General features: G+C 38.6%; 1 protein-coding gene and 1 pseudogene across 1 annotated transcript in view; one reads left to right on the forward strand and one right to left on the reverse strand.

Annotated features, from left to right (window-relative positions):
- Positions 1–779: 779 nt before the first annotated feature.
- Positions 780–27,389, reverse strand: part of CCDC3 (coiled-coil domain containing 3) — a 123,915-nt gene continuing 97,305 nt past the window's right edge. The window contains exon 3 of the mRNA XM_013047011.2: positions 780–3,383. Within this exon, the coding sequence (XP_012902465.2) occupies positions 3,108–3,383 (276 nt within the window). The 3' untranslated portion in view covers positions 780–3,107. The remainder of the gene's footprint in view (positions 3,384–27,389) is intronic.
- On the forward strand, positions 26,144–27,384 carry LOC123388836 (annotated as a pseudogene).

Raw genomic sequence — 27,389 nt, forward strand, 5'->3', positions numbered from 1 at the left:
TGGACTGTTGCTGAATCAACAATTTAGGTTATCTCTCCCCTAAGAGATATGGGGCCTTGCATCACAGATGTGAGAATCCCTGTTACTGGGTACCAGGAAAAGTGTGACATCAAAAGAAAAAAAAATCGGTAGGAACAGTGGTCTGGACATTCATATTTAAACACACAGTGGAGGCCCAAGAACTACCCCACGCTAGCTGTAGCTCACATGGTGACCTGTGATTCTAGATTCTGACAAAGATTCTAGATTCTGTCTGCCTCATTTCGCTTGTGACTTTGGGGTTTGAGAAGGCCAAGTGACTTTTCCAAAGTAGAGCTCAACAGTGGTCTGTATCTCAGAGATATGCTCAACCAACCTCTTGTAGCATTATCAATTTTGAAGTACTTGGATTCTTCTTGCATAAAAAACTCCTGTGGGTACAATAAACAGGTTGAAAGGGCTCCAGTAAGATGACAATGCAGCAGATAACAGGGACCTGGGGGGCTTCCTCCTTTGGCAACAGATTCAAATATATTTTTGCAGACATTGATTAATGAAGCTTCTTCTCCCCTATGAGGAGCAGATACCACTGTTTTTCTGCAGGTGGGTTGAAAGGTGGGAACCCTGGGACAGAGAGGTTCAGCCATATCCCCCCACAGGAACATCAAGAGATTTGAGCTCAGTCTTCTATGTGTCCCAGGTGTTACTCACAGATGCTTCCCCAGAAGGATCTAAAAAGTACTTTTCCAGGCCAAAGCTGGAATCTCCCTGACCCCAAAGAAACACACATCACCTTACCATTGTGGCTGGAATACTGCTCGTATTTATTAAAAAGGCAGAACATAATGCATCTGTAGGGATCCAGGTTCCACAGTTCTCAAAACATTAGCTGTAAATCACCCTTAGGCTTGTCATTCCCTTGGGTGGAAGCCAAAATGATTTAATGAAATGGCCCCAGAAAGACTAAACTATTGTACTATGAAGGATACAGCTAATAAAGGAGTAGTAGAAGCTTGGAAATGAAGCAAAAACTGCCATTCTATCCAGTCCAGAGTGCAGACAACCCCCTTTAAGCAGTAGCCTCAAGTGACACAGGTACATCCTCCCAACCAGCTGCCAGAGCCAAAAAATGTGGTTTTCCTAAAGGCAGTGGAAGGGAAATCTGACCATGTAATTGCCATTTCCAGTGGTGGAAGTGGTCTGGAGTGGTCTGGGGGCAGATTTCCTGATGAGGAACCTGAAAGTTCTATCTGGAAAAGCAAGAGGGACTTCGAGATCTGAAGGTCCATCAGAATGTAGTCACAAGATGACCACTTGGTTGCCTTCTTAAGAACCCAACTGCCACTGGATGAAATGTACCTAAATTAAGGGCTCAGCTGTTCTATATGTGGATACCCTTCTTACTGGCAGTACTGTCTTTACAGGTTCTTTCCAAACAGGGGGAAGTGCTCTGAGGTCATGTACAAAACCTGATATGCTGACAGGTGGGCTCATGTGCAAACATTATTACTCCCAGGGGTGGGCAGTCCTGGTGGGTAGAAGGTGTTTGCATACAGAAGCAGAGACTGGAATGCCTGGAACCCTGTCTGGTATTTCCACCATAAGCATTTTCACTGCATAACTCATTGGGCAGAAGGCAATTTGGCCATAAAAGATAAACTAACAGAAAATACAAGAGGGACCTTACTAATTTCTTTATTATGTCCTTTCTAAGAGAAGTATCTGTTTTCCAAAATCCTAGGATGCATGTTTGTAACTGAGCTTTGTATTACATTATGAAAGATGTCTACATGACTGTTCATTCTTAGCATAACGATACATGTCTGGCGATAGACATTCAGAAGTTCTATGGGACAGACAAAAAAGCTGTAAAGCATTTGAGTTTTTATAACTGATAATCTTTTTTTTATATATCTCAGTTATTTTTATAACTGATATCTATTACAGTATGGTATGCAATCTGGCCTTCCAGTCTTATTTCACACTCCCAGTTACTGTATTTTCTATCAAGTTGATATATGGAGTTATCATCCACTGTTTTAAAACCACTATGTAGACTGGTCATAGACTACTAGGAGGGCTAAGCTTCACGTAATATAAAAATGAAACTTAGTTTGCTTTCATGTCTCTATTGACAGTTATTTTCTCTCTGAGAACAAAACTACCTTACAGCCAGTTTAGTTAGGTGGTGAAAATGCTTGCATCAAGCCTCTGTAGAACCACCTGGAACAAGCTCTTTGGGTGCCTGGATGGGAATGAGGCAAGGTCACTTGATTCCAATAGGTAAGGAGGTATCTTTGCAGAAGTTAACAGTGTACTGGGTCAACTCACCTCAAATTCAGAGCAGCTGGAAGGAATTAATGAGCCGACAGTAAGTTTGCATTTAGCAGGGGCTGAGATATTGTGCAGGCTCTTGCCAACTCAGCAACACAGTTTGATAAAACATGACCAGTCCACAAAGGCAATTCCCCTTTAGATTAAAGTGACCCATAGGTATCCTCTTTAACTCTGGGTAACTGGTCTTGGAAATCAGGTATAATTCATCTTGTTCAATTACCCCTGTCTCCCCACTGCACTGTTACAAGCTGTGCTTCAGCTGGCTGGAGTAGAGACACCATGCACGTGGTTATTTACAGACATCCTTGGGTGCTTTGCAAGGTTGCCATCCACCTTCCAAAAGTTCCAAGACTTGCTGCAGATCCCTTCTCAAAACCAATGATGGTCCTGGAGCTCAGAGCTGGAGATCTCACAGCCTCTTCTGCAATAAGGCTGAGCCCCTTGATTCTTGTACATCTAAAGATTCTAAAATATTCTTTCCCCAGACTTTCCAGTGTGCTCCTGAAAGCTGAAGACAGGCCTTAGGAGAGCACATGACATTCCAGGATCGTGCTGCCTCTGGACTTGTAAGCACTGAGTCTGGGAGCGAAGCAGGGAGGAGAAGGAGCCCAGCAACTGAGAAAATAACAAGACTTGCCCCTTCAAGTAACTAGCCACTACCAAATGCATATTTAAAACAACTACAAGACTTTTTGACCTATGTGCACATTAAAACCTACCATTAATTTACAATCCCTGGCAAGAGGCAACATGTTCCAGCAGAGTCAGGCAAGACCACTACTCAAGGGCTGTTACCCCCGCAGGTACGTGGCACCTGGTGGCTCCTGCCCCAGGGCATTAATGTGTGGGAGGGCATCTGCTGCAGCTGCTAACTTCTCACTGAGCTTCTGGTTCACCAGCTCCAGGTGGCGACCATTCTTTCGTGCCTGCCTCAATGACCTCTTGACCTTCTTCACCCGATCCCGAAGTTGCTTGTTCCGCTTCTCCAGAGTGGCCACCTTCTGCTGCAACTTCTTGACATGGTCCTCCTCCTCAAACAGAGCCTTCTGCACTGATGAACACATGAGCTGTGGGGGAAAATGCCATGGGAGAAGTAGGTGAGGTTCATAAAACTTCCCTAGAGCAATTTCCCTGGGTGCTATCAAGTACCCAACAACACAGACTCTGACAGCCAATGGCTCCAGCCCCAGGAAGAGGACAACCCTCAAGCGCCTTTCTTTTTTCACCCTGTGAACCCTGCCCTCTCAGCAAACACAAAGGACCCTCTCTGTACTTCCATAGTTTAATTTTTAAAAGCTATTGCATGGTTTATCTTTTTACATGTTTACCAACTTGTGTACTACTGATTCCCTGAGGGGATTGGTGAGTCTTCACTTTTTTCTCTGACTCAGCAATTTTGCCTATTGAATTCTAACCTGAGTTTAAAACATTTTCCAGGGGAGCCGGAGTGTGAGGATCAGCCACAGAGGGCCTTCAAGGTATTTCTACTTATAGGGCTTTGCTGTACTCTGCATCAAATACTCCCACTCTGCAAACTGTTTTGGTCATGGCAGGATCGGCTTGAAGGAAGAGGCACTTTTTAAAACAAAGTTTTTCTTTCTTAACAAAGCCACCCTGGTTCTTTTGGTTGTTGTGGTTTTATGGTTTTTGTTTTGTTTTTATAGAAAACAAAGATGTTCTAAATTTTGTTATGCCAATAAACCAATAAGCAAAAGGCCAGGCCCCCAAACAAAAATATACAAAGTGGGGCATCTGGCTAGCTCAGCTGGTAGAGCATGTGACTCTCGATCTTGGGGTTGTGGGTTCGAGCACCACATGGGTGTACAGATTAATTTAAAAATATCTTTATTTTAAAAATTCACAAAGAATTGGGATAGTTCACTGGAAAGGAAGCATAAAGATACATGCAAATGAGAGGTATAATGAATTGCTATTTTCCAGACTGACAAAATCAAAAAGTTAATTAGAGAAATAGGCACTCTTATACTGTGGATAGACTATAAACCTCTATAAAAAGTGATTTGGCTTTATCTACAAAAATGAGAAGTACATATACACCATGACCTAGTCATTTTGGAACTTCATCCCATTGTAACATTCCCACTTGTACCAACATATACCTACAACAAATAATATTGTCCTAAGGTTGAAGAGTGATATTAGCATCACAGCAGCCTAAGATATCCCTCGTTTTTGTCCCTCAACGCAACAATAAATGAGCATCCATTACTAAATGTTAGTGCCTTTGAGAGACCTATGGGATCTAGCATCATATGCCAAGGGATTCAGGAGGAGTCTGGGCCACTCATGTATCAGAGAAATCTCATTCCTACCTAGGAACCAGTTCCAGGGTCTCTCAGTCAGAAGACCTCAACAGATTTCTCCAAAGATGACATAAATACAGCCAATAGGTATATGCAACAGTGCTAGACATCACTACTCATTGGAGAAATGAAAATTCATACCACAATTATCATCACTTCCTACTTATTAGAAAGGCTATTATCAAAAAGACAGAAGATAGGGTTCCAGTTTAAGATAGTGACAATAAGCAATTCAGTAATATGGCAGGATACAAAATCAATGCACAGAAATCAGTTGCTTTCTTATATACTAACAATTTAACTGTAGAAAGAGAAATTAGAGAATCAATGCCATTTGCAAACTATAAAAGTTGCTACCTGAAGTTCTGCTTTCCAATCAGCATGAATCCAGATGCTGACTAAGATCCTCCCCTTTGAGACAGTGAAAGATCTTGGCACAACCTCCACTTCTCGAAGCCACTAAAAATAAAGTAGGCTGCTTGGACAGTCACAGGGGTTGAGAGACAGCCAAGAGCTAATAAGCCAGAGAAGAATGGGAGATGTGACTCTTTTATCTAATGCATAGAAATCAATACAGAGAATAGATCAAAATGAAGAAATAGAGGAATATGTTCCAAACAAAAGAACAAGAGAAAACCCCAGAAAAAGATCTTAATGAAATGGAGATGAGTGATGTACCTGGCAAGGAGTTCAAAATAACAGTGATAAAGATGTCCACTCAATTCAGGAGAGTAACACATGAACCAAGTGAAAAATTCAACAAATATAAAAGAAAGTACTTAATAAAAGGGACAGAGCTGAAGAACACAATAACTGAAGAGAAAAATACTACAGAGAGGTTAAACAGCACACTTGAAAACACAGAAAAAAAATGATCCATGAATTCAAAGGACAGGACAGTGTAACTTATCCAGTTAGAACAGCAAAAAGAAAAAAAAAAGATTAAAAAATAGTGAATATAGCTGATGGAACTTTGGGGACCCCATAATGTGAATGTTGGTCTGCTTAATGTTGTCTCCTAAGAAGAATAGAGAAAGAGGTAGAAAATGTATTTAAAGAATAATGACTGAAAACTTCTTTAACCTGGAGAAATAGGCATGCAGATCTAGGATGGCCAGAATATTAACCAGCATATGAAATAAGATGAACCCAAAGAGATTAGCACTGAGATGCACTGTGATCAAATTGTCAAAGACAGGAGAGGATCTTAAAAACAGGAAAAAAAAATAAAACTTACATACGAGGTGACCCCTACACACACACAAGACTATCAGATTCTTCAGAAATTTTCCAGGCCCATAGAGACTTGCATGATGTATACAGGAATACCTGGTTTTGTTGTGCTTCATAAATACTGCATTTTCTGTCAATTGAAGATCTGTGGCAATTTGCTAAGCAAGTCTATTGGTGCTATTTTTCCAACATTTTTTTACTTTGGTAATTCTGTGACACAGTTTGGTGACTCTTGAACTATTTCAAACTTTTCCATTATTATATGTCATGGTGACCTCGGATCTTTGACGTTACTTTTATTTGTTCCATATCCACATAAGAAGGCAAATTTAAATGTATGTGTTTTGGCTGCTCCACCAAATGGGGGGCAATTCCCCCCATCTCTTTCCCTCACTCTGGGTCTCCCTGTTCCCTGAGAAAAAACAATAGTGAAATTGGGCCAGTTTATAAGCCTACAATGGCTTCTAAGTGGATAGTGAAAGGAAGAGTCATATACCTCACACTTTATATCAAAAGCTAGAAATAATTAAGCTCAGTGAGGAGGGCATGGCAAAATCTGAAACAGGCTGAAACCTAAACCCCTTATATCCAATAGTCAGCCAAGCTGTGAATGCAAAGGGAAAGTTCTTGAAGAAAATTAAAGGTGCTACTCCAGTCAACACAAATGAGAAGAAAAAACAGGTTTTTGGCTGATGTGGAGAAAGTTTTAGTCATCTGGAGAAAAAAAAAAATCAAACCAGCCACAGGATTAAGCCAAAGCCTCACCCAAAACAAGGTCCTAGCTCTCTTAAATTCCATAAAGTTAGAGAGGTGAGGAAGCTACAGAAGAAAAGTGTGAACTTAGCAGAGGTTGGTTCATGAGGTTTAAGGATGACACCATCTCCATCACATCAAAGTGCAAGGTGAAGCACAAAGTGAAGATGTAGAAGGTGCAGCAAGTTCTCCAGATCTGAGATAATTAATAAAGGTGGCTATACTAAATAAGAGATTTTTAATGGGGATGAAATAGTCTTTTATTGGAAAAAGATGCTATCTAGGGCTTTCACTGATAGCAAGGAGAAGTTAATACCTGGCTTCAAAACTTCAAAGGACTGGCTGACTCTTTTGTTAAAGGCTAATGCAGCTGGTGACTTTCAGTTGGAGCCAATGCTCATTTATCATTCTGAAAATCTTATGGCTCTTAGATATTATGTTAAATCTACTCTGTTCTATAAATAAAACAAAAAAGCAAGCTGAACACACTTGCATTTATAACATGGTTTACTGAAGATTTTAAGCCCACTGTGAGACTTGCTCAGAAAAAAAAAAAAAAATTCTTTCAAGATATTATTGCTCATTGACAATGTAGCTGGTTACCCAAGAGCTCTGATGGAGATGTACAAAGAGATTAATGTTTCATGTTTACTAAAACAATAGCCATCTGCAGCCCATGGATCAAGGAGTCACTTCATATTTCAAGTCTACTTATCTAAAAACTATATTTTATAAGGCTATAGTTGCCACCGACAGTGATTCCTCTGATAATCTAGGCAAAATAAAAACTATTCTAGATGCCATTAAGAACATTCATCATTGATGGGAAAATGTCATAAATCAACATTAATAGGAGTTTGGAAAAAGTTTATTATTCCAAACCTCATGGATGACTTTAAAGGGTTCAAAACTTCAATGGAGGAAGTCCCTGCAGATGAGGTAGAAGTAGAAAAGAACTAGAATTAGAAACAATGAATTTTGGAACAACATTGCTTCAAAAACTAATTATTTTTATGGTGACTAACATAATACAATAAAAAATGTAAAAAGAATTTGTAGCCTAAAGATTAGACAGAATTGTTGCAAAGTCATGATAAAACTTGAACAGATGAGGAGTTACTTCTTACGGACAAAGGAAGTGGTTTCTTGAGATGAAATCTACTCCTGATGAGGATATTATCAAGATTGTTGAAATGAAAATAAATGACTCAGAATATTATGTAAACTTAGTTAATATGCAGCAGGGTTTGAGAGGATTGACTCCAATTTCGACAAGGAGGTTCTACTACAGGTGAAACACTATCAAACAGCATTACATGCTACAGAGGAATGAAAGGAAGAGTCACTTGCTCTGGCAAACTTCACTGTCATCTTAAAGAAATTGTCCAGTCACCTCAACCTTTCACAACTACCACCGTAATCAGTTAGTAGCCATTAGTGATTACTACTCCCTGCAAGTTCAGGTAATGTTTAGCAATTTTTAACAAAGTATTTTTAAATTAAGGTATACAGATAGACAGATATAGATATAATACTATTGTGCACTTAGCAGACCACAATATAATGTAAACACAACTTTTATATATACTGGGAAACAAAAAAAAAAAAACCCTCATTTTACTTCCTTTATTGCAACATTCATTTTGTTGTGGTAGTCTGCAACAGAACCCACAATATCTCAGAGGTATACCTATAATGAGTGGAAAGAAAAAACTGCCAACCAAGAATACCCTATCCAACAAAACTGCCCTGCAGAATTGAAAGAGAATATTTTCCAGAAAAGCATAAAGCACAAAGAATTCATCACCACTAGACCCAACTTTCAAGAAATATTAAATGTCGTTCTTTAAGCTGGAAAAAAAAAAAGGCAGGTAAAAACATATAAAAGTATAAATCTCACTGGTACAGATAAATATAAACTAAAATTCAAAATCAAGTAAGTTTGGGAGTGGGTTAATCACTTATAAAGCCTGTATAAAGGTTAAAAAACAAAAATGGTAAAGATAATTATACACATATTTGTTAATGGATTAAAATGATGTTGTAAATTGTGATATCAAAAACAAAATAGAAGTGGAGAGTTAAAGTATAGAGATTTAGAATGCTTTCAAAAATTAGTTCTTATGGTCTTTAAAAGAGTTTTTAGTTGTTTTATATAGACTTCATGATAACTACAGTACAAAAACCTATAGTAGATACATAAATGTCTCTAAGCATACCACTACAGAATATCATCAAATAACAAAGAGCAATAGAAAAATAAAAAGGAATAAGAAAGCAACTGACTCTGCTGCTTTCTTATACACTATCAATGAAAATATAGAAAGGGAAATTAAAGAATTGATTCCATTTACTATAGCAACAAAACCATAAGATACCTTGGAATAAACCTAACCAAAGAGGTAAAGGATCTTTACTCAAGGAATTACAGAACACTCATGAAACAAATTGAAGAAGACACAAAAAGATGGAAGACCATTCCATGCTCCTGGATCGGAACAATAAACATTGTTAAATGTCTATACTGCCCAGAGTAATCTATACTTTCAATGCCATCTCAAGCAAAATTCCACTGGCATTTTTCAAAGTGCTGGAACAAACAATTTTAAAATTTGCATGGAACCAGAAAAGACCCCAAATTGCTAAGGAAAGGTTGAAAAAGAAAAACAAGCCTGAGAGCATCATGTTGCCTGATTTCAAGCTTTACTACAAAGCTATGATCACCAAGACAACATGGTATTGGCACAAAAAAAGACACCTACATCAGTAAAACACAGTAGAGAGTCCAGAGATGGACCCACAACTCTATGGTCAAATAATCTTTGACGAGCAGGAAAAAATATACAGTGGAAAAAAGACAGTCTCTTCAATAAATGGTGCTGGGAAAATCAGACAGCTATGTATAGAAGAATGAAACTTGATCATTCTCTTACACCATACACAAAGATAAACTTTAAATGGATAAAAGACCTCAACTTGAGGCAGGAATCTATCAAAATCCTAGAGGAGAACATAGGCAGTAATCTCTTCAACATCGGCCACAGCAACTTCTTTCAAGACATGTCTCCAAAGGCAAAGGAAACAAAAGCAAAAATGAATTTTGGGACTTTGTCAAAATAAGCACAGCAAAGGAAAGAGTCAACAAAGCAAAGAGGCAATCCACAGAATGGGAGAAGATATTCGCAAATGACACTACAGATAAAGGGCTGATATCCAAGATCTATAAAGAACTCCTCAAACTCAACACATAAAACAGATAATCAGATCAAAAAATGGGCAGAAGATATGAACAGACACTTCTCCAATCAAGACATACAAATGGCTAACAGACAATGAAAAAAATGTTCATCATCATTAGCCATCAGGGAAATTCAAATCAAAACCACATTGAGATACCACCTTACACCAGTTAGAATGGTCAAAATTAACAAGACAAGAAACAACATGTGTTGGAGAGGGCATGGAGAAAGGGGAACCTTTTTACACTATTGGTAGGAAAGCAAGTTGGTACAGTCACTTTGGAAAACAGTGTGGAGATTCCTTAAGAAATTAAAAATAGAGCTACCCTATGACCCTGCAATTTCCATTACTGAGTATTTACCCCAAAGATACAGATGCAGTGAAAAGAAGGGTCATCTGTACCCCAATGTTCATAGCAGCAATGGCCACAATCGCCAAACTGAGGAAAGAGCCAAGATGCCCTTCAACAGACAAGTGGATATACGAGATATGGTTCGTATAGACAATGGAATATTATACCTCCATCAGAAAGGATGAATACCCAACTTTTGTATCAACATGGATGGGTCTGGAGGAGGTTATGCTGAGTGAAATAAATCAAGAAGAGCAAGTCAATTATCATATGGTTTCACTTACTTGTGAAGCATAAGGAACAACATGGAGGACATTAGGAAAAGAAAAGGAAAAGTGAATTGGGTTAATTGGAGGGGGAGATGAGCCATGAGAGACTGTGGACTCTGAAAAACAAACAGAGGGTTTTGGAAGGGGGTAGTGGGAGGATGGGTGAGACTGGTGGTGGGGATTTTTGTTTTTTACTATAATTTTATTTTTCAGTGTTCTAAGATTCATTGTTTATGCACCACACCTAGTGCTCCATGCAATATGTGCCTGGTGGTGGGTATTAAGGAGGGCATGTATTGCATGGAGCACTGGGTGTGGTGTATAAACAAAGAATCTTAAAACAGTGAAATAATTAAATTTTAAAAAGACAAAGAAAGGAATAGAGGAATTACAAAACAACCAGCAAACCATTAACAAAATAGCAATAAGTACATATCTATCAATTATTAAATGTAAATGGCCTAAATGTTCTAATCAAAAGGAATGGTTTAATGGATCAAATACATAACCCATCTATGTGCTGTGCTGCCTACAAAAGACTCACTTCAGCTTTGAGAACTGCTGCTTCCAGTCGGTGATGGGAGAAGAATTAGGCACAAATAAGTCAGCTGCAAGAGATTGGGAGCAGGGGACACCAGTCGAAAAGGACTGCTGCCACGAGCAACTCCACAGTCTCACTTTTATTTGATAGAAACAATAGCCAACAGAAGGACTGATGAAGGTCAAACGGGATTGTCTTGCAGACAATCAAGGAGGAGGATAAAGTTAATAGTTAAACAAGCACATTCAAAGGACTCATCTAACTAACAACAGGCGCTTCTCTTTGGGGAAGAGAAAGGAGCGATAAGGGAAAAGGGAAGCAGGCGGTTTTCCTTCCACCTTGAGCTGACCGGGCGTTCCTCCCGGGTGCTCGGCTTCCCTGAAGCAGGCGGTGTTCTGCCCGGGGCGGGCCGGGCGTTTCCCGCTGCCCGGCTTCTGTGAAGGGGTGGCGTTGCGCCCTGAGCGAGCCGGGCATCCCCAGCTGCCCAGCTTCACGGTCGTACATCGTCCTTCTCCCCAAAGACCCGTTGCCAGTATACGTTTTTCTTAAGGCCATATCTAAATGTGCTTGGCAACTAGTAAAATCCTCCAGGGGTTACAGTTTAAGTAACAAATTGTTCCACGGGGCAGCAGCAAGATCACACAGACGAAGGTGAAAAGATGGGAAATGATACCCATGTAAATGGAAACTAATGGAAAAATGGGTAACTACATGGTTATCAGAAAAATAGACTTTAAGAGAAAGGCAATAATAAATGTAGATCATGATATAATGATAAAGGAATCAATTCATCAAAGGGATATAACATCTGTAAATATTTATGTACCCTACAGAGGAGCGCCCAAATATATAACAGAAATAATAGACCTAAAGAGATAAATAGTCATATGATAATAGGGGTCTTTATTATCCTTCCATCAAAAATGAGTAGACTATGCAGACAGAAAAAGAAGGCAACACTCAACTTAAACTGCATGTTAAACCAGATGGACTTAAGCAATATATATAGACCATTTCATCCAGAAACCATAGAATATATATTCTTCTGAAATGCACAAAGAACATTCTCCATGATCAACCCTGTATTAAGATTATTTTTTAAAATTTATTTTCAGTGTTCAGATTAAACTGCTTTTCTAACCAAAATGATATTAATTACAAGAAAAAATTGGAAAATTCACAAATATGTGGAGATAAACATGCTGCTGACAAAACAAAAGTAAACATGCTGACCAAAGGTAATCAAAACCAAACCAAACAAAAACATGCCAAAACTTACAGAATGCAGTAAAATCTGAGAAACAAGAAACTTCAAATAAACAACCTAACTTTACACCTCAAGGAACTAAGAAAGGAAGAAAATACAAAGTACAAAGTTAATGAAAGGAAGGAAATAATAAAGATCAGACCAGAAATAAATGAATTAGAGAATAAAAAGACAACAAAAAAAGATTAGTGAAACAAACAGAATAGATCAGTAACCAAAGAGATGCTTCAACTTTTACCACAGAAACTGAACAATGAAAAGAAATAGATAAATTCCTTGAAACATAAAACCTACCAAGAGTGATTCATGAGTAAATAGAATATCTGAACAGATTACTGGCAAGGAGATTGAATCAGTCATCTTTAATCACCCCCTCCAGAAGTCCAGAATCGTATGGCCTCAGTGATGAATTCTACCAAACATCTAAAGAAATATTAATACCACACCTTGTGCAAACCTTGATACTGAATCTGACAAGGACACTACAGAAAACAAATTACAGGTCAATATCCCTGATGAACATTTGTGAAAAAAATCCTCAACTTACTAGCAAATGAAATTAAACACAAGATCATACATCACAATCAAATAGGATTTATTCCAAGGATGCAAAGGTGGTTCAACATCTGTAAATCCATCAATGTGATACATTAATAAAATGAAGGATAAAAACCATATGATCATCTCAACATAGAACTAGAAATTGACAAGATTTAACATCCCTTCATGATTAAAAACTCTCAGTGTTACACAGGGAATATACCTCAATATAATAAAGGCCATGCATGAGAAGCTCCCAGCTAACAACACACTCAGTGTTGAAATGCTAAGATTTTCCTCAAGATGAGCAACAAGACAGGGATGCCCACTCTCACCACTTTTAAGTCCTAACTATAGCAATTAGACAAAAAGAAAACGCATTCAAATTGGAGTAGAAAAAGCTGTCTATTTACAGGGGACATAATAATTACATTTAGAAAACCCTGAAATGCCACAAGCTGTTAGAATAAAAAAGTTCTGTAAAATTAAGAAAACCCATTTACAACCACACCAAAGGGTATATAAAATCTAGGAATAAATTTAACCAAGGAGGTAAAAGGCCTGTACACCAAAACACTGTAAAATTAAATTCAGTCCCTATATAAATTCTAATGAATTTTTTCACAGAAATGGAATAATCATAAAGTTTGTATGTAACCACAAAAGTCTCTGAATAGGGGCGCCTGGGTGGCTCAGTGGGTTAAGCCGCTGCCTTGGGCTCAGGTCATGATCTCAGGGTCCTGGGATCGAGTCCCGCATAGGGCTCTCTGCTCAGCAGGGAGCCTGCTTCCTCCTCTCTCTCTCTCTCTCTCTCTGCCTGCCTCTCTGCCTACTTGTGATCTCTCTCTGTCAAATAAATAAAATCTTTAAAAAAAAAAAAAGTCTCTGAATAACCAAAACAATTCTAAACAAAGGTGGAACAACACATTTCCTAATTTCAAACTGTACCACAAAACTCCAGTAGTCAAATAGTATGATACTGGCATAAAAAGACACACAGATCAATAGAAGAGAGTCCAGAAACAAACCTATGCATATACTATCAATTTACAACAGGGAGAGAGGAATATATAGTAGTAGGGAGAAGACAGTTTCTTTGATAAAGGGTGCTGAGAAACCTGGAACCCCATCTTACACCATACACAAAAATTCACTCAAAATTAATAAAAATACTTAGATGAAAAACTTGAAAATAAAAAACTCCTGAAAGAACACAAAGGGTAAGCTCCTAGACACTGGTCTTGGCAATGAATTTTTGGATTTAACACCAAAACAGAAAAGCACCAAAATCAAAAGTAAACAAGTGGGACTCCATCAAACTAAAAAGCTTCTGTACAGCAAAAGAACCATGAACCGAATGAATAAACCTCCTAGACTGGGTAGATGGTGGAGTACAAGGATCCTGAATTCAACTTGCCCCACAGACACACAGAGACAACCACATGTATTGCAACTCTCCCTGAAAAACAGGTAGAGCAGATCCTCCACAGTTAGTTGTAGAGAGAAGCCCATACTGAAAGGGGTAAGAAGGGGTAGAAATGCAATCAGGAACTAAAACCCTGGTGCAACCAACCACAAAATTAGGGAATATCACAAGCATGGAAAAGAGAGGGTATCACACTCCACATGGGGCACTAATCCCCTGCCCTAGGGACTCACACTAGGAAAACAAATCCCCATAATGTCTGGCATTGAAAGTCAGTGTTTTTTTTTTTTTTAATTTTTAATTTTTTATTAACATATAATGTATTATTAGCCCGAGGATAGCCAGCATTCCAACTAACTCAGCCCAAACAGTTTGAAAAGCACCTAGGATATATGTGAAAAAAAATATGTTGACTAATTTTAAGATGAGGGCCAGAAGTGCAGCCACCTGCAGATTCCTCCAGGAACAAAAGTGCTGACAGGTACCGTTTTTCCTGCCCTTCCCATCCTAGGCAGCCTGACACTTGGAGAGAGTTAACACTGGCTGTCACGTCTACCTTGCTAGCACTGCAAATCTCACCCCAGCAGGCAGTCCTCCAGAGTGGCTCCTGCACCACCACACCCATCAGGCAGCCCTGGATGGGACTGGCACCTTTCCAAAGTGACTCCTGCCCTGAGGTGGGGGTTAGCTAACACCACACACCAGTATACCCACAGCTACTGCAGCCAAGCCTCTCACTGGCTGTGCAGGGAGCAAGCCTTACTCCTCAGTATACTCACAGCTGTCCTAGTATTAAGTCCTAGTGGTAAGTACCTAGTGGTAACTCAGGTTAAGTACCAACCCCACCCACCAGCCAGCCAGCCTCTAAATTGCACATAGGAAGGAACACCTATATACTAGTGTGCCTACAGCATGTAAACTGGATCATTGCAGCCAGCTGAGCTGAGGGCCAACTCCACTTATGAGCTTGCTCACATCAATCATAGTTCAGCCACAACAAGAGCACATATACAGCCCACACAGGGGACATCCCTGGAGCACCTGGTTCTAGTGACCTGAGGGAACAAGACCACAGGGCACTATAGGATCCCATATACATAAAGCCACTATTTTCAAAACATAATTTGGCCTACCTAATATATAAAAAGAAGCACAGAGAGACAAAATGAGGAGACAGAGACATGTATCTCAAATTTAAAAAAAAAAATCACAGTAAAAAACCAAAATGATGATCTGTTTTTGTGTTTGTTGATTTGAGGAGTTCCTTATAGATATTGGATATCAGCCATTGAGATACCACCTTACACCAGTTAGAATGGCCAAAATTAGCAAGACAGGAAACAACATGTGTTGGAGGGGATGTGGAGAAAGGGGAACCCTCTTACACTGTTGGTGGGAATGCAAGTTGGTGCAGCCTCTTTGGAGAACAGTGTGGAGATTCCTCAAGAAATTAAAAATAGAGCTTCCCTATGACCCTGCAATTGCACTAGTGGGTATTTACCCCAAATATACAGATGTAGTGAAAAGAAGTGCCAATGTTCATAGCAGCAATGGCCACAATTGCCAAACTGTGGAAAAGACCAAGATGCCCTTCAATGGACGAATGGATAAAGAAGATGTTTTTGTATATACTATGGAGTATTATGCCTCCATCAGAAACGATGAATACCCAACTTTTGTATCAACATGGACGGGACTGGAAGAGATTATGCTGAGTGAAACAAGTCAAACAGAGAGAGTCAATTATCATATGCTTATTTATGAAGCATAAGGAATAACACGGAAGACATGGGGAGATGGAGATGAGAAGGGAGTTGGGGGGAATTAGAGGGGGAGACGAACCATGAGAGACTGTAGACTCTGAGGAACTAAATGAGGGTTTTGGAGGGGAGTGGGATGGGAGGTTGGGTGAGCCTAATGGTGGGTATTGTGGAGGGCATGTGTTGCATGCAGCACTGGATGTGGTACATAAACAATGAATTCTGGAACACTGAAAAAAAAAAGTAAAAAAAAGAGCAAAATGAAACAGATAAGTAATATGGTTGATACTCACTGGACTTGAGGGAAAAGTAAATTAACTCAGTGAGAACTTCTACAATGGGACAATATAAAACAGAGCCAAAGAATACGCTAATGGAATTGAAAAGTATACTAGAAGGAATCAACAAGAGATTAGAGGATGCCGAAGAATGGATCAACTTACTGGAAGATGGAGTAATGGAAAGTAATCAAGCTGAGCAGCCAAAAGATGAAAGTATATTATAGGAGAAGGGAATATGACAGCAGGCAGAGGACCCTTAGTTTGCCCCACCCCAAGAATACAATTAGATAATTATCAAATCATCCTACGTACCCCAGAAATAAGCCTGAAAACTGGAAGAACAAACTCCTTAACTAAAGGTAGAGAAAAGGCCACATTGAAGAAGATGGAAAGTGCAGAGACATGGTTTGGAGAGAGAAACAGATAGTGATCACCATGGACACAGAGAAGGGTGAAAGGCAGGAGTGCATAGGGGAAATTAATCCCCACAGCAAGTGGCTTAGAAAGCGAGAGAGGCCAAATTTTCTGATTTTTGGAAACCCATGGGCTTAAAGTCCGGAGTTTTAAAGGTCATTGGGCTTTGCTTTGAGACAGCCCAGATGCTGCTCTTGGAGTGAAGACAGGGAAAACAGCCCACAATATACAGCATGGAAACTGATCTGAGTGGGGAGGTTATTTGTACCTCTCTGAGTACATCCCAGAGAGGCAGCATTCATGGAGACATCCCTCACAGGGAACAAAGGAACTGGCAGATGCCATTTCCCTCCCTGGTCCCATGGCATAACCACAGGACCACCTGCAGGAATCAGTGTAGTGCAGACACTGGCTGACTACTTTGCTTACACCAAACTTCCCTCGACCCACTCTAGTGGAAGTGCCTTCCCAGTCATGATTGCATTAGTCCCAGCATGGCAGGCCCTATTCCTCAGATCAACCCAAACCCTTACCCACACCATGTTTCCTGACCCAGGAACTTTGCAGGACATCAGTTCTGACAGTGGTGGTGACAAATGTCATTTCACTAGCAGGCCAGAACATAGCTAGTTAAAAATTGCCTCATTCAGTCCAGGGACAAAACATTGCCCACAAATAGAGCCTCTGCAGGTGACTGGCTTGAAAGACAAAGGGGCAAGTGCTAAACAACACAGTGCACACAGCACACACTGGAGATACTCCCTGAAGGTAATCCCTGAGGAATAAGGAACACTATATCAGGGAACTACAGAATTTCTCCATAAAGCCATTACCCTCATGAACAGGAGATCTAGCTGACTTTCCTGACAAAGAAGCAGGCACAGAGACTTAGACAAAGTGAGAAGACAGAGGTATTTGTCCCAAATGAAACATCAGGACAGGACCACAACCAGAGACATATGTGAAACAGATATGAGTAAAATGCTTAATAGAGAATTTAAAGTAATCATCAAGAAGATAGTCACAGGGCTTAAGAAAAGAGTAGAAGGCATCACTGAGACCAACAAACAGAGATGAATAACATAGCAGGGATAAAGGACTTAATCAACAAAATGAGAAACATGTTTGGTGAAGAGAACAGCAGGCTGGAAACTTTCAAAGCAGAGAAATAATGACCTAGAAACCAGAGTAATGGAAAGTAATCAAGCTGAATGAAAGAGAGAAAATTATGCAAAATGAGAATACTCAGGCAACTCAATGACTGACTTCATCAAATGCAGTAATATTCACATTATAGGAGTACCCAAGGAAGAGAGAGAAAAGGAGCCAGAGAGTTTATTTGAAGAAATAATAGCTGAAATTTCCCTTATCTGGGGAAACAATCAGATATTCAAATCTAGGAGGCACACAGAACCCCCAACAAAATCAACAAAGGCAGATCCATACCAAAACATATTGTAATTAAAATGGCAAAATATAGTGACAAAAAATATTAAAAGAAGCAAAGGAAGACATTAAAACACAAAAGAAACCCCTTAAGGCTAGCAGGGGATTTTGCAGCAGAAACTTTCAAAGCAGAAGAGAGTGGCATGATATATTCAAAGTACTGAATAGGAAAAACTGCAGTCAAGAATATCTTTTCCAGCAAGGATATTACACAGACTAGAAGGAGAGATAAAGAGCTTTCTAGACAAGCAAAAACTAAAGGAGTTCATGACCTGCAAGAAATATTAAGGGGGATTCTTTGAGTAGAAAGGAAATCCAGGAGTGATAGTATAAAGGTAGGAAACACAAAAGCCAGGAGGGGAATAAATGAGTGTTTCTGTAAAAAATAAAGGAACTCACAAAATAAAAGATTTTTAAATATAAAGCCATATACCAAAAACATGGAGAGGAGTAAACAATGGGTTCAAATGTAAACAACCCTCAACTTAATATAGACTGCTATGTACAGAAAGTGTTACATAAAAACCCAACCATAAACCAAAAACCACTAATAAGAGGCATCTGGGTGGGTTGAGCATCCAAATTATGATTTTGGCTCAGGTCATGATCTCAGGGTTCTGAAATCAAACCTCAAGTCAGGCTCCTTACTCAGCAGGGAATCTGCTTAAGATTTTCTCTCTCTCCCTTTCCCTTCACACTACCCCCTACCCCAGTAGCACTCTTTCTCAAAAATTTTTTTTAAAAACCACAAATAAATATGTAACAAATAAGAAAAAAAAATCGAAACAAGAAAGGATGAGAGAAAATCTTCAGAAACAACTGCAAAACAAGTAATCGCTATAAATACGTATCTTTTGGGCGTCTGGGTGGCTCAGTGGCTTAAGCCTCTGCCTTCAGCTCAGGTCATGATCTCAGGGTTCTGGGACTGAGTCAGGACCTCTGCTGAGCAGGGAGCCTTCTCTCTCCCCACCCACCTACCTCTCTGCCTACTTGTGATCTCTCTGCAAATAAATAAATAAAATCTTAAAAAAAAATAAATACATATTATGCCTCCATCAGAAAGAATGAATACCCAACTTTTGTAACAACATGGACGGGACTGGAAGAGATTATGCTGAGTGAAATAAGTCAAGCAGAGAGAGTCAATTATCATATGGTTTCGCTTATTTGTGGAGCATAACAAAAAGCATGGAGGACATGGGGAGTTAGAGAGAAGGGGGTTTGGGTAAATGGAAGGGGAGGTTAATCATGAGAGACTATGGACTCTGAAAAACAATCTGAGGGGTTTGAAGTGGCCGGGGGTTGGGAGGTCAGGGTACCAGGTGGTGGGTATTATAGAGGGCATGGATTGCATGGAGCACTGGGTGTGATGAAAAAATAATGATAATGTTATGCTGAAAATAAATAAATTTTTAAAAATTTTTTTAAAAAAGAAAGATTTAAAAAATTACTTTGAATGTAAATCCTCTAATCAAAAGACAAAAGGTGAGAGGAGGGATAAAAACAATTAAAAACTCATCTATATGCTATCTACAAGGGATACATTTTAGACCTAAACCCACCCACATATTGAAAGTGAAGGGATGGAGAAATATTTATTATGCAAATGGATGTCAAACGAAAGCCAGCCTAGCCAATCTTCCATCAGACAAAACAGACTATTTTTGTGATCATTTTTAAATTTAAATTCAATTAGCCAACAGATAATACATCATTAGTTTCAGATGATAAAACAGACTTTAAAACAATGACTGTAACAAGAAACAAAGAAGGACATTAGATAATAATAAGAATTATAAATATTTATGCACCAACATGGAGGGACTCAAATTATAAAAACAGGTAATGAAGGAGCAAATTGATAATAACACAGTAATAGTAGGGGACATTAACACCCCACTTAAATCAATAGATCATCTCAACAGAAGATCAGTAAGAAAACAATGGCTTTTCAAGTACACAGGGAATATCCTCCAGAATAGATCACGTATTAGCCCACAAAACAACCCTCAACAAATTCAGGAAGACTGAAGTTATATAGGCCATCTTTTCGGACCACAATGCTATGAAAATAGAATTCTACCACATGAGAAAATCTGTAAAGACCACAAATAAATGCTATTAAATGATCAATGGGTCAAGTGGGAAATAACAGAAGAAATAAAGTACATGGAAACAAATGAAAATTTTTAAAAATGATTCAAAACCTTTGGGATGCAGTGAAAGTGGTACAAAGAGGGAAGTTTATAGCAATAGAAGCCTACCTCAAGAAGCAAGAAAAATCTCAAATAACCTAACCATATACCTAATGGAGCTAGGAAAAGAACAACTAAACTAAACAGAAAAGAGAAAATAATAAAGATTAGAGTAGAAATAAGTTATACAGGAACTAACAAAACAATAGAACAGATCAATAAAATTGAAAAACTTCTAGGCAGACTTACCAGGAAAAAAAAAGAGAAAAGACTCAATAAAATCACAAATGAGAAGAGTAAGAATAACCAACGCCACAGAAATACACTTATAAGAGGATATTATTAAAAAAAAAAAAAAAAACTATGCCAGCAAGTTGGACAACCTGGAAGAAATTGATGAATTTCCAGAAACATAAACTATCAAAACTGAATTAGGAAGAAATAGAAAGTTTGAAAAGACTGATAGCCAGCAAAGAGATTCAATCACAAATGAAAAAACTCCCAAACAAAACTCCAGGAACAGACAGCTTCAAAAGATAATTCCAAACATTTAAAGAAGAGTTAATACCTATCCTTCTCAAACTATTCCACAAAACAGAAAAAGGAAGGGAAACTTTTCCAAATTCATTCTATGAGGCCAGCATTACCCTGATACCAAAACCAGATAAAGTCACCACTCAAAAGGATAACTATAGGCCAGTATCTCTGATGAATATAAATGCAAAAATCCTCAAAAGGGGCACCTATGTGGCTCAGTCAGTTAAGTGTCCAGCTCTTGGTTTCAGCTTAAATCAAGTTCTCAGGGTCATGAGATCAAGCCCTGTGTTTGGCTCTATGCTCAGCAATCTGCTTGAGATTCTCTTTCCCTCCGCCCCTACTCCCATCTCATATAAATAAATATTTAAAAAATCCTCAACAAAATACTAGCAAACCAAACACAATACATTAAAAAATTCATTTGCCACAATCAAGTGGGATTTATTCCTGGGCTGCAAGTATGGCTCAATATTTGCAAATCAATGTGATAGATCAGTAAGAGAAAGGATAAGAACCATATGATCATTTCAATAGATGTGGAAAAGCATTTGGCAAAGTACAACACTCATTCATGGTAAAAACCCTTAACAAAGTAGGTTTAGAGAGAACATACCTCAAGATTATAAATGCCCGATATGAACAACTCATAGCCAACACCATCCTCACTTGGGAAAAAGTGACCTACCCTAAGGTTAGGAACAAGAGAGGAATATCCATTTTCACCACTTCTTTTCAGCATAGTACTGGAAATCCTAGCCACAGCAATCAGACAACAAAAAGGGATGAGACATGCAAATCAACAAAGAATTAGTAAAACTTTAACTATTTGCCAATGACATGATAGGATATATAGAAAACCCAAGACTCCACCAAAAAACAGATGAACTGGCCCAAATTCATTCAAGTCACCAGGTCCAAAATCAATGTACAGAAAACTGTTGCATTTCTATACACCAATAACAAAGCAGCAGAAATAGAAATCAAACAACCATGCCATTTTCAAGCATACCAAAAACACTAAGATACCTAGGAATAAACCTAACCCCAAATAGGTAAAAGACCTGTACTGTGAAAACTATAAAATACTGATGAAAGAAATTGAAGAGGACACAAAGAAATGGAAAGACATTCCATGCTCATGGACTGGAAGAAAAATATTGTTAAAATGTCTACACTGCCCAAAGCAATGTACACATATAATGCAATCCCTATCAAAATGCCAACAGCATTTTTCACAGAACTGGAACAAAAAACCCCAAAATGTGTGTGGAATCACAAAAGTCTCCCCAAATAGCCAAAGCAACCTTGAAAAAGAAAAGCAAGGTTGGAGATAGCACAATTCCAGACTTCCAGTTCTGTTACAAAGCTGTAGTAATCAAAACATTATGACACTGGCACACACAAAAAAAGATACATAGATCAATGGAAAAGAACAGAAGTCCCAGAAATAAACCCAGTATTACATGGTCAATCTTTGAGAAAGCAGGAAAGAATATCCAATGGGAAAAATACTGTCTCTTCAATAAATGATATTGGGACAACTAGATAACAGCATGCAAAAGAATGAACCTGACCAGTGTCTTACACCATACTCAAAAATAAATTAAAAATGGATTAAAGATCCAAAGACCTGAAACCATAAAAATCCTAGAAGAGACACAGGCAGTAACTTCTCTGATATTGGCTATAGCAATTTTTTTCTGGATAGGTCTCCTGGGGCAAAAGAAACAAAAGCAAAAATAAACTTTTTGGACTACATCCAAATAAGAAGCTTCTGCACAAAAAAGAAACAGCAAAACTAAAACGAAACCTATGGAATGGGAGAAGATATTTGCAAATGACATATCCAGTAAATGGTTAGTATCCAAATATGTTTTTAAAAAAAAACTGACAAAAATCAAACACCTCAAAAACAGTCCAGTTAAAAAATGGGCAGGACTTTTCAATAAATGGTGCTGGGAAAATTGGACAGCCACATGCAGAAAAATGAAATTGGACCATTTCCTTACACCACACACAAAAATAGACTCAAAATGGATGAAGGACCTCAATGTACGAAAGGAATCCATCAAAATCCTTGAGGAGAACACGGGCAGCAACCTCTTCGACCTCTGCCGCAGCAACATCTTCCTAGGAACAACGCAAAAGGCAAGGGAAGCAAGGGAAAAAATGAACTACTGGGATTTCATCAAGATCAAAAGCTTTTGCACAGCAAAGGAAACAGTTAACAAAATCAAAAGACAACTGACAGAATGGGAGAAGATATTTGCAAACGACATATCAGATAAAGGACTAGTGTCCAGAATCTATAAAGAACTTAGCAAACTCAACACACAAAGAACAAATAATCCAATCAAGAAATGGGCAGAAGACATGAACAGACATTTCTGCAAAGAAGACATCCAGATGGCGAACAGACACATGAAAAAGTGCTCCATATCACTCGGCATCAGGGAAATACAAATCAAAACCACAATGAGATATCACCTCACACCAGTCAGAATGGCTAAAATCAACAAGTCAGGAAATGACAGATGCTGGCGAGGATGTGGAGAAAGGGGAACCCTCCTACACTGTTGGTGGGAATGCAAGCTGGTGCAGCCACTCTGGAAAACAGCATGGAGGTTCCTCAAAATGTTGAAAATAGAACTGCCCTATGACCCAGCAATTGCACTATTGGGTATTTACCCTAAAGATACAAATGTAGTGATCCAAAGGGACACATGCACCCGAATGTTTATAGCAGCAATGTCCACAATAGCCAAACTATGGAAAGAACCTAGATGTCCATCAACAGATGAATGGATCAAGAAGATGTGGTATATATACACAATGGAATACTATGCAGCCATCAAAAGAAATGAAACCTTGCCATTTGCAACAACATGGATGGAACTAGAGCGTATCATGCTTAGCGAAATAAGTCAAGCAGAGAAAGACAACTATCATATGATCTCCCTGATATGAGGAAGTGGTGATGCAACATGGAGGCTTAAGTGGGTAGAAGAATAAATGAAACAAGATTGGATTGGGAGGGAGACAAACCATAAGTGACTCTTAATCTCACAAAACAAACTGAGGGTTGCCGGGGGGAGGGGGTTTGGGAGAAGGGGGTGGGATTATGGACATTGGGGAGGGTATGTGATTTGGTGAGTGCTGTGAAGTGTGTAAACCTGGTGATTCACAGACCTGTACCCCTGGGGATAAAAATATATGTTTATAAAAAATATATAAAAAATATAAAAATATAAAAAATAAAAAATTTAAAAAAAATGGGCAGGAGACATGAACAGACATTTCTCCAAAAATGACATCCAGATGGCCAACAGACAAATGAAAAAATTCTCAACATCATTCATCATCAGGGAAATACAAATCAAAACCATGATATCACCCCACAGCTGTCAGAAAGGCTAAAGTCAACAACACAAGAAACAGCAGGTGTTGGCAAGGATGTGGAGAAAAAGGAACCCTCTTTCACTGTTGGTGAGAATGAAAACTGGTGGTGTAGCACTATGGAAAACAGTATGAAGGTTCCTCAAAATGTTAAAAATAGAACTACCTTATGATTCAGCAATCATACTACTCATACTGAAAGCATACCAAAACACTAATTCAAAGGAATACCTGAACCCCTATGTTTATAGCAACATTATTTATAATAGTGGAGATATGGAAGCAGCCTAAGTGTCCATCAGTTGATGAATGGCTAAAGAGGATGTGAGATGGATATATACATACATCTATGTATGAGTAATATTGAATATTATTCAGCCACCAAAAGGAACGAAATCTTGCCATTTACAACAACATGGAGCTACAGAATATTATGCTAAGTGAAAGAAATCATTCAGGGAAGAACAAATACCATATGATTTCACTGATGTGGAGTTTAAGAAATGAGCAAAGGGAAGAAAAAGATTCAAAATAATACATTCTTAACTAGAGAACAAACTGATGGTTACCAGAAGGGAGGTTGGGGATGGGAAGGAAATTGTTAAACAGGCAATGTGGATTAAAAAGTGTACTTGTTGGGAAGGAGCTGGTGATGTATGCAATTGGTAAAGCACTCTGTACACCTGAAACTAACAAAATAAAAGCTTAAGAGAATATTAAAATGGGTAGGTTAAAGAGGCCTCTGTGACCTCATCAAGCATAATAACATTCCCATTCTAGAGGTCCCAGGAGGAGAAGAGTGAGACAAAGGAGCAGAAAACCTATCTGAATAACTAATAGCTACCAACTTCCCTAATCTGGGGGAGGAAACAGAAATCCAGGTCCAGGAAACACAGACCACTCCTAATAAGATGAATTCAGTGAGGTCCACACCAAAACATATAATAATTCAAATAACTAAGATTAAATGTAAAGACAAAAACTTAAAAGCAATAAAAGAAAAATAGTTACATATAAGGGAAACTCCCTGAGGCTATCATGTGATTTATTAGCAGAAACTTTGCAGGCCAGAAGAGAGTGGCACAACATTTTCAAAGTGCTGAAAGCAAAATACCTACAGCAAAGAATACTCTACCTGACAGGTTTATTTAATTGGAGAAGAAAAGGCCGTAACTAGAAGAAAGTTACAGAAGGAAAAAAAATTGACAGGTAAAAGCAAACATATAGAAAAAGTAATAGATTTATTACTTATAAAGGCAGTATAGAGGTGAACACACAAAACTAGTATAATTACATCTATAAAATCTAGTCAGAAGATACTCAAAGTAAAAATATGTAATGCGTGACATATACATAAAATGTGGAGACAGCACTAAAAATTGATTCTTTTAGAATAGGTTCAAACTTAAGTGACCAGCCACTAAACATAGACTGCTATATACATAAGATGTTATACATAAACCAGAGGGTAACCAAAAACCTGTAACAGATACAAAAATAAATAAATAAGTAAATACATAAGAGAAAGGAAACATGGGAGCCAACCATAACTGTAAAGGAAACCATCAACCCACAAAACAGGAGAGCAAAAGAGAAAAACAGATTTACAAAACATCCAGATAACAATGAATAAAATGGCAACCAGTATATACTTATCAATAATTACTTTAAACATAAATGGACTCAAGACATACAGACCAAAAGGATTAAAAAAACAAGACCCATCTGTATGCTGCTTATGTGAAACTCACCTTACACCTAAAGACACAGACTGCAAGTGAAGGAGGAGAAAAGAGCTGCTGGTTGTGCACAAGGTTCTCCGAGTTCACTCCCAAGTGCATCTGCAATTCAAAATGTCACTCTCATCCCCCCAAACTACGACCTCCAACCCCAGTAACCTCAGAGCCTTCCTTGACATGGACATTAGAGGTGAATAAGTTGGTTGAATTGTCTCAGAATTGTTTGCAGATATGTACCCAAAACTGCAGAAAACTTTCACACATTGCATACAAGAGAAAAAGGCATTGGACCCACCACCGGGAAAACTGTCCATTTCCTAGGATGCCCTTAGTATCAAATTACTAAGAAATTTATGATTCAGGACAAAGACTTCTCAAATCAAATTGAGACAGGTGGAGAAAGTATTTATGGTGCTAAATTCGAAGATGAAAATTTCGATTAGTGTGATTGGGAAGGTTTTTCAAACATGGCAGATGCAAGCTGCAGTATACAAGTGGTTCTCAGTTCTTCATCACAACTATCCTGACTCCTCACTTGGATAGGAAATATGTGGTATTTGGCCAAGTAATTAAAGGAATGGGTGTGGCAAGGATACTAGAAAATGTAGAAGTGAAAGGTGAAAAACCTGCAAAAGTAAATAACAGAAGACAAAAAATATTGGGAATACTTTTTTCAAATCTCAGAACTGGGAGATGGTTATTTTAAAATTACACAAAATTCCACCCCCACCAATTATCTCTCTGCCTGCTTGCTATCTCTCTCTCTCTGTCAAATAAATAAATAAAATCTTTGGGGTGCCTGGGTGGATCAGTGGGTTAAAGCCTCTGTTGGCTCAGGTCATGATCCCAGGGTCCTGGGATTGAGCCCTCCATCAGGCTTTCTGCTCAGCAGGGAGCCTGTTTCCTCCACCCTCTCTGCCTGCCTCTCTGCCTACTTGTAATCTCTTTCAAATAAATAAATAAAATCTTTAAAAAAATACACAAAAGTTTTAAGATATGTGGAGGATTCAAAGACTGTTATTGAGCCAGCGGATAGATCAAAGCCGTAACCTATAGCTTTAAGCGGCACGCTGAATATTGGTGCTTGTAAACTGAACATGTCAAATTGGCAGGGAGCCATCAACATTTATTTGGAGGCACTTGAAGTAGACCCATTCAATACCAAAGCACTGTACCGTAGAGCTCAAGGATGGCAAGGATTAAAAGAATATGATCAAGCATTGGCTGATCTTAAGAAAGCTCAGGAGATAGCACTGGAAGATAAAGCTATTGAGGCAGAACTGTTGAAAGTCAAACAAAAGGTAAAAGCAAAGAAAGAGAAAGAGAAGACAGCATATGCAAAAATGTTTGTCTAACAAAT

This window comes from Mustela putorius, unplaced genomic scaffold (assembly GCF_011764305.1).
Source record: "Mustela putorius furo isolate JIRA1106 unplaced genomic scaffold, ASM1176430v1.1 tig00003913_pilon_pilon_pilon, whole genome shotgun sequence".
Classification (NCBI taxonomy): Eukaryota; Metazoa; Chordata; class Mammalia; order Carnivora; family Mustelidae; genus Mustela; species Mustela putorius.